At 37.5% G+C, this 8,839-nt stretch overlaps 1 protein-coding gene across 2 annotated transcripts; it reads left to right on the forward strand.

Moving 5' to 3' along the window:
- The first annotated feature begins 1,457 nt into the window (after positions 1 to 1,457).
- Positions 1,458 to 8,379, forward strand: ppp1r3c2b (protein phosphatase 1 regulatory subunit 3C2, duplicate b). Of its 2 annotated transcripts, XR_013800546.1 has the most exons (4): positions 1,458 to 1,606; positions 1,705 to 1,788; positions 5,643 to 7,548; positions 7,777 to 8,379. XR_013800546.1 is itself a non-coding variant. In XM_079638165.1 (3 exons), exons 2-3 carry the CDS (start codon positions 1,766 to 1,768, stop codon positions 6,397 to 6,399), a joined length of 780 nt encoding a protein of 259 aa, XP_079494291.1. In that variant the 5' UTR covers positions 1,467 to 1,606; positions 1,705 to 1,765; the 3' UTR covers positions 6,400 to 7,627. The 2 variants fall into 2 exon arrangements, 1 of the variants encoding a protein (XP_079494291.1); XM_079638165.1 differs by lacking the exon at positions 7,777 to 8,379 and having other exon boundaries at positions 1,467 to 1,606; positions 5,643 to 7,627.
- The last annotated feature ends 460 nt before the right edge of the window (positions 8,380 to 8,839 follow it).

The following is an 8,839-nucleotide window of genomic DNA, read 5'->3' on the forward strand; positions in this document are numbered from 1 at the left end:
CACGTTACGCCCAAACTACACCTCTGAATAATGAAGCGACTTCAGACCAACACATTTTAGATTTGCGTCGGACGCAAGAGTAATTTATCCTGCCGGTATAATAGCGACAGCGCCCGGGATCCGCCCACAAAGCTACTTGCATTTCGCGTTTGATACTTGCGTTTCAGATCGTTAAAATAGGGCCCTTAATGTTTTTTTTTGTTGTTGTTTTTTTGGTCCAGACCAAGTGAACCAAGCAAACCAAACTAAAAGTGTGAACAGAGCAATCGCACTAGAGTTCGTTTTAATCCAACCGAACCAAGTGTGAAAACACCCTTAAAATACTCTTCACACGGCAGTGGAGTTTGCTATAGGCTGGAAATGCTCATTGATTTTAAAGTTAATCAAGCATATATGGGTGTGTTTTTAATTTTCTGTTAATCCTTACAAAGTAGTCATTTACACTGCTTATCATTACCAAATGTGTCAGTGGCAAACAGTCAGTTTGGCGTTTCTGTATTTGAGGCATTGATTGGCAAAAGCTCAAACCACACAGATTCCTGTATACGTGCAGGACGACATGTATGGTGACGCTCATTCTCTCTCTTATTGCTCTGTTTGTGAAGAAGCTCAAGCATGAAGAATGAAAGCCTAATGAGGTTAAACATCACGCTCGCTGGTTTGCTTTATGGGTAAAAGGCCCCGAGGAGTTTCCATGTTTTTCCTCATTGTCCAAAGGCATAATTATGTTAATTTCACTCTTACATAAATGGCATTGAATAGAAATATCATCACTGTCTTTCCAGATTTGTTGGAAGCATTGAAAAAGCCATAACTGCCACTCATTATGTCAAGTAAATGAGCCATGCATATTAATACATTTCTTATGCACGAAGCCCTTTTCTTTAAATAAATAAATAAATAACTTATTATATAGTAATCCATCCACAATTTCTTGAATGTCATCTCCATGGTCCATGTTTTTGCTTATTTGTACACCTATTGCATTGTATACAACACATATTTTGGTATATTGCATGTATTGTAAGAATAATAATAATATATTTAATTTGTAATGCACTTTACATTTGGAGCAAATCTCAAAGTGCTACAGTTAAGATCATAAATGCATGGTAAAAACATCAATATAAAATACAAATACTATTAGACATAGTAGTTCAAAGTCATAAGTTCTCCTAAACATAAATGTTTTTAGTCCCTTTTTGTATTGTAGATATAATGTGATTTTCCTTATACAGTGCATTCATATACATGGTAACCGTTTTTTTTTTTGTAAATTAAATTTCCATCTCTGATACTTGTCAAGTTTGGCCTATAGGATTTAGTCTCCTGTACTCTTTGGCCCACACATCAGGTCATAAATAGCCGGTTAAGTCGTGTCCTGTGTAAAGCTCATTGGCTTGAGTTTGGAGGAGGGATCAAGCGTCTATAAAAGATGAAGTGACGTAAGATTGCACATAACGCTTCCTGAAGCTCGACCGAGCAGGTAGTCAGAGACATCACAAACCTGTGTCCTTTATTACAAAGAATATAATAAATAAACAACACAAAAGGTCATATTTTTAAGGATTTCGGCGGATAATGCAATGATCAAAATAAAAGCACAGTAAGATTTTTCTTTCCACTTTGTTTTAGAAAATATGCATTGAACAATTATTAATTTTCTAACTTGTTTTAAAACCACTTGTATGTATGTTTCAACAGCATCGGCTCAGTTTGAAGTGTGTGGACACTTTGGAGTTTTGAAGGAGGATTTCACGATTATATGCTGAAGATGACTTGTGCAAAGTAAGTTTATTGTCGGATTAAGGCAAAATAGTAAACCCAGGGATCCCAGTCCTTACAAACCTAGAAATATTGGGGAATAAAAAAAAAAATCTGATTGTTCCAGGACTAGACAAGTAATGCAAAGTAATTAAAATTGGTCACTGAAAAGAAATGAGAATTTCTATAGTCAATATTTGTGTGGTAAAATTCAACTTCAACTTGAAATTACTGTTTGTGAGTGCAAACAACTGATTTTTGAGATAAGGGACAAAACATGTTAGTTTTATTTATTTATTATACTTGTAGCTATACAAAGGTCTCGGGAACCATGTAAGGGAACAGGTTATGAAAATGTTTTTTTCTAAAAATCTACATTCATAAACTTAATTTGTCAACTCCGTCGGACGCATTAAAAAGCATGCTATTTTAATTTGATCCAACAGTGTAAAGTCTTTATGTAATATGGTGTTCGGTACAAGGGCTATAAAGTGATAAAAATACATCCTCTACTCTATTTAGTTTTGACACTTTTATGAACAATTCAGTTCCTAAATTTCTAAATTCTCTTCCCTCCTTTTTAATATTAAGCATAACCAATGATAGGTAAATAACATAATATAATGTAGTTCAGTTGATGTTTTCATATTTCAACACAATAAATTGAAAAAAGAATAAAATAATTTTTCAAAATGAATAGAAAACTTCATCTGACGGTGTTGACAAAGGTTCAACTGAGGTTACAACAGATTTAAGTATTAGCTGTTTTTTCAAACAACTGATTGACAAAAAAATAGATTAACTAATATTCAATTTAATTCAACGATCCTTACAAACAGGTGTGTGTGTGTGTGTGTGTGTGTGTGTGTGTGTGTGTTTTAAACCTTTAAAAGGCGTTTTAAACCTTATTTTGGGGCAAAGTCATCAAACTTTTTCAGCGATTTTTATCATAATTTACTGCTGTTTCTATACATGCAGTTTTTATGTCCCGGTGACCAGTGACAGTGCAGTTCTGACTCTTTGCCCATTCATTTAGATAGGAGGTCTTGTTAGTCCGAAATAGCTGCCAAGATGGCGGTCGAGTGGCACGACAAGGTGTGTGTTTGATGCTAAGTAATTTACAATGGCTTCGAACGTGGCTCAACCAATCAGAATCAAGGACTGGAACTATCCGTTTTGTAACAGTTCTTCTAACCGTAATTGATTGAGTGTGTAGCTTTTCATTTCTTAAACATCCATGTAGGAAGACACTTCATGTTCATATTCCAGGATGACAATGTCAAGATTCATCAGGCTCAGATTGTGAAAGAATGATTGAGAGGAGCTTGAAGAATCATGTTCACCTCTGAGTCCAGAGCTTAAATTCACTGAAAGTGTTTGGGATGTGCTGGAGGAGACTTTACAGAGTGCTGGACTCTTGCTTTGTCAATACAAGATCTTGAACAAAAAAAATATTTCCATCAGGAGGTGCACACATTTTTTGTCTGGGCACTGAATAAAACTTTCAGGACTATGTGTCCGACTGTGAGATCCACAAAGAGCAGGGAATAGGAAAGGGTCAAAATCTATTATTTTATATAAATTAGATACAAATATAATCCAAGATTTAGTTTGTGAATTGTTTGATATCTTGCCTTTCAATTGAAATGTCTATTTTTGAATTTGTTGCATTCTTTGTTGGCAGTTTTACATTATAACCTCATGCTGAGGACCGGTTAAATTACATGTATTTAAGATATTAATAAATAAATTAGTTACAAAATATAACCGATGATTGCCCTGAATATATATATTTCCTTAAGATGCAATTTTAGTATAGTTATTTTTGTTGTTTTCAATTTTAACATAAATAAGGCTTTTGACATGTTTGTTTTCTCCCTTATCTCATGGAAATGTATTGATAAAAAAAGTTTCTAAACAGTGTTTGACATTAACACCCGCCAACCCATCAAATGCGGGTAGATTTCAGCAGTGGAGTGTATAACGCAGTCACTGGCCTTACATCAAAAATATAGATTTTTTCAATACATATCGATACTGAAATATCTGAGACGCTTCCAATACTCATTTTCTGCAGAATAGATTCACAAGACCAGCGACTCTTTCTCTCTCTCTCTTCTCTCCGACAGCGAGTGACACACAAACCCGCCTCTCCTCACTCACTCCTTTCATTTGCTCCGGATGAATATTGCTGGTGTTACAGGGCGAGTTTCAGCTCATTCCCGAATTTTACTCATTCCCGCAGATTTTGTGCACAAACTCCCAAAGTGCGACACATAAAGCCGTTCTCAGAACTACATTGAGTTATTTTTTGCTGCTTATTGCTCTTAAACTGTCAAATACACACAAAATAATGTCAAAATGCCGGTCTTGGCCAGTATTCACGTAAACACAGTCAGTTTTAAGTGAACATAAACCGTTGAGAAAGAAAACGCATGTGTAACCGTATAATGGATCTGTGCGTCAGGTCTTAAAGTGACAGCAGCCTAATATTCCAGCTGCCAAATTATGAGATAATATAAAAAACAGCTATATTGCAATTTTCCCCATGGTATCGATGTCAAAATTGTGGCCAGTGAAAATGCTGAGTGGCTCGTAACTTTGGAAAACCACTAGTCACAGCGACGGCTGAGCAGAAAAGTTACTGTCAAGCCGTGATTCTAAAGTAAAGCGAATCCTGCAAATAATCACTTTATTTTAAGGTGTCATTGTTACAGTGTGATTATATATGTAAGTACTAAGTAATATTAAGCAACTACATATACTCACTATAGGGTTATTTTAGGATTAGGGTTTGGTTGAGGGTTAGTTGCATGTAATTATGCATAATTTATAGGGGTGTACACGATACACGTATTCGTATTGAACCGTTCGGTACGAGGCTTTCGGTTCGGTTTTCGGTACGCATTTTCAAACCGAACCACAAAGAGCATTTTCCTGCCGACCATTTTCCTGCCGACCATTTTCCTGCGACCAAAATTTCGTTATTTCAAATGTAGGCGCGTTGCACGTGGCAAGCGCGCTCATAATGTAAGAGGCGCTGGCGCGACCACAACATTGCCCAACATCAAATGGCAAATGTAATGTAAGCGGAACGAAGCTGAGCTAGGCCTACTCGTTATTGTGGTTGAGGGACCGGTTATCAGTGTGTGGACCAATGCAGCGCGAGCCGATCTTGATCAAGCACTGTTACTACACAGCGAGATCCAGTAAAGAAAGCATTTGAATTCGCTACTGAAGTAATAACATCGCTGCGAGATCTAGTGAGAAACATTCACATTTCTCCGTTATTAACGGATCAAACAGTGCTGACGTGGAAACCAGGAAGAAACATTGTGCCATGAATGAACTATTCAGTGTCCACAGATCAGCAACATTCACCATGGATTTAGTAACACTACTAACTGTAACCATGGACGTTTGGCAGCAATATATGCTATAATGCTAGTAACATTACGTCGGTTTTATTTTGACATTATGCATACAATTGCTGCCCTCAAATGTTCAAACTACAATATTACATTTCATTTTGTCCAAGGAGCTGTTTTGTTTCATATGCTCCTAAGAAAAGTCAAGTAGCCTAAAGCTCCATCATTGCTCAAAGTAAAAAAAAAATAATCATACTTTATGATGTTAGTTGTAATAAAAATATAATAAAAAAAATTGAATCAAGGGAATTTCTCCCTGCATTTCTTTCTTTTTGCTGCATCGAAAACGTCACAAGTGTATCGTATCAAACCGAACCGTGAATTTTGTGAACCGTTACACCCTTAATAATTGACTGTTATTACTATGGTAAGTACATGTAACATACGTAACAAGGACACTGTAAAATAAAGTGTTGCCTAATCCTTTTATCCCGTTTTTTCCTGCTCCAGTGTGATGTCGCGGTTTGGCCCGCCCGTCTCCATGAGGTCGGTGGACGTGGGCTTCAGGTGCAGAGGCTCTCCACACATCAAACATCTTCTCACGGTGTCGCCTCCCAAACCCCTGCGACCCTGCCTGTCCCATCAGCCGGCGTTTGAGTTCACACACACTCCTGCGGCAGGCCTGATCAAGAGCGTCCGCAGGGAGAAACACGTGGCGTTCGCGGACGCCAAAGGGCTGTCGCTCATCACAGTGCGCCTGTTCTCCGAGAAAGAGGACAAAATCCCGCGCGAACCGCTGAAAATCCCACGACTTAAGAAGCTGCCCTGCTCTACAGAGTCCGCTACTAAGACTTCAGGGTTGAGTCTGGGGTTCGATCCGCCCCGCGGAGATTTCCAGGCGTTCAGAACGAGGCTTCGGGATCACATGGTGCTGTTGGAGAGCTGTGACGTCACCAAACGGGGCATTCTGGGAACCGTGCGCGTCAAGAACGTCTGCTTCGAGAAAGCCGTGCACATCCGGATTACTTTCGATGCGTGGCGCAGTCACCTGGACGTCCCGTGTGCGTACCTGGATCAGTGTTACGGGGAGCCTGGAACTGACGTGTTTGAGTTTAACATCAGCGTTCCTGAACGGATTGACCCGCGCGAACGCATCGAGTTCTGCGTGTCATACTTACCGGCTGCGCTCGGCGCCACTGAATGGGACAATAACAATGGCAAAAACTACTGTGTTTATGTGTGCGGCGCTGACCCTGCCGTCGTCTAATGACCGCTTCACTGAGTCTGCAGAAACACTGACAGAACGAACAACTTTGCACATCTTTGACCCGTTTAGCACAGAACTGACCGAAATCCTGTGCCATGATCACTTTTTCCAGATTATTATTATAATTTTAAAAATGTTATGTTTGGGATATTTAATCATCTAACAGAGGTTTATAAATATCTTGCGGGAATGTTTATTGTGGATAATGTATTTTTATGATAAATGTTTAATTATATCAAATACATTTATTTTTTAAGATTAAGCACTAACATGTTTATAAAAACCCTTTCGTACTGCGGATAACTAAAAGTTTTTATAGTAAGAATTTTATTATATATAAAATAAAGAGTGTTTGATTAATATTCACCTGGATTCCTAGGTCATCATTTTTATTATACTGTTATATTGGTAACACTTTACAATAAGGTTCATTAGTTAATGTATTAACTAACATTAACTAACCATGAGCAATACATTTGTTACTGTATTTGTTAATCTTTGTTAACATTAGTTAATAGAAATAAAGCTGTTTATTGTTAGTTCATGTTAGTTCACAGTGCATGAACTAACGTTAACAAGATTTTAATAAAGTATTAGTAAATGTTGAAATTAACATTAACAAATATTAATAAATGCTGTATACGTGCAGTTCATTATTAGTTCATGTTAACTAATGTAGTTAACTAATGTTAACTAACGAACCTTATTGTAAAGTGTTACCGTTATATTTATCTCAGACAAGATTTCTACAGTCAAGGACTTTTTCTGAGATAACCTATTTTTATTCTGTTTGGGGAATCTTATTAAGTTGCATATGTTTCTAGTTAAAACATAATTTAATGTAGGACACGACCTAGTATTCCTCAAGGAGGTGCAATCAAATCCCAGGATGTTTTTGGCTTGGTCACTAAGTATAATCCATTTTAATCTATTAATTACCAGGATTGGTGCCCTGACACTGGCCTTCGGACTGACGTATGAGAACCCTTGATCAGAAAAAGATGTTTACTTGTGTTGAGAGATTGTTTTTGATCTCACACTGCGATGTTAAATGCCTTGCGTAATGAAATGATCCCTGCTGAGGTTGTGTTGTAATTGATTTCCTTCATGTGGGAGTTTTAAAGGTGCTGATAAATCCTGCTCTTATCAGCAGACAGACAGACAGACAGAGAGACAGACAGACAGAGAGACAGACAGACAGACAGAGAGACAGACAGACAGACAGACAGACAGAGAGACAGACAGACAGACAGACAGACAGAGAGACAGACAGACAGACAGACAGACAGAGAGACAGACAGAGAGACAGACAGACAGAGAGACAGACAGAGAGACAGACAGACAGAGAGACAGACAGAGAGACAGACAGACAGACAGACAGACAGACAGACAGACAGACAGAGAGATCAGTGTTTGTTCAGACCATGGTTCAGACTGATTATAAATGGCCTGTTCATAATCAGTCCTGATCAGATTACATGCAGACGCTCTCAGTTATCAAATATTAGGCTACCATAGAGCTTTTGGAATCCACATCATTGATTTGATGGCACATATTTTGGTATATAAACTGACATTAATTGAATATATATAAGATTTAAAAATTTCCTGAACAATTTCAGTTTTTTTAATCCATTTTATTTTTTACTGCATTTCACATGCTTTATTCAAATGTATGTTAATGTACCCAGATACAATTCCTCATCTATTATTAGCCTACCTGCCATTTTAATTTTCACATTTGAATGATAATAAGCCTTTTAATAGGCCCCGTTTTTGTTCACATTTTCATTTTTATTCACGAATTTACAGGACAATAGGCTAGATTATGCATTTATTTATTGACGAAAGATCACTTTTCAGGTTTCATCATGAATGTTTGTCCAATAAATCGCAATAAGCTTTGTGCTTTGTTACTTATGATATGAAACAAAGTCTCAGCTTTCAAATTCTGTGTGTTGTATCACAAAATTCAATCAATAAATAGCCTACCGTTTTTGACGCTTTTTGATGTGGCGCGAGAGATCAGTAGCGCCTGAGTTCAAGCGAGTAAACGGGATCAATTCCTCGTTACAGAACGAAATAAACATGAATGAACATACAAAATATGTTGAAATATACAGTCCAACTTACCGAAATCCATTTCTTGTCTCTCATGTAATCGCTTATTTGGCGTTTCGACCGCAGAAAGACGTCAATAAAACAGCTAGTTTTATTGTTAGCTTTATAGTCAACAAGAACGCACTCGCCACCAAGTGGACATGAGTGGGAATTACAGTTAAAAAGTTACAAATACATCACTATTTGTGAAATCTGTCAAAATCACTGCAAAAAAATTCTGTCAATAAGGGAACATTTTCGCTTAACACGACCTCAGTACAGAGTACCACATTTTAAAGGGTAACTAAACCCCTGGTCAGAGCCTGACTCCACCCACTGG

This window comes from Phoxinus phoxinus, assembly GCF_949152265.1.
Source record: "Phoxinus phoxinus genome assembly, chromosome: 15".
NCBI lineage: Eukaryota > Metazoa > Chordata > Actinopteri > Cypriniformes > Leuciscidae > Phoxinus > Phoxinus phoxinus.

Coding starts and splice junctions, on each gene's coding strand:
- ppp1r3c2b (XM_079638165.1), top strand. CDS start 1,766: ATGCTGAAGATGACTTGTGCAAA. Junction 1,789..5,642: donor CTGAAGATGACTTGTGCAAA/GTAAGTTTATTG, acceptor TTCCTGCTCCAG/TGTGATGTCGCGGTTTGGCC.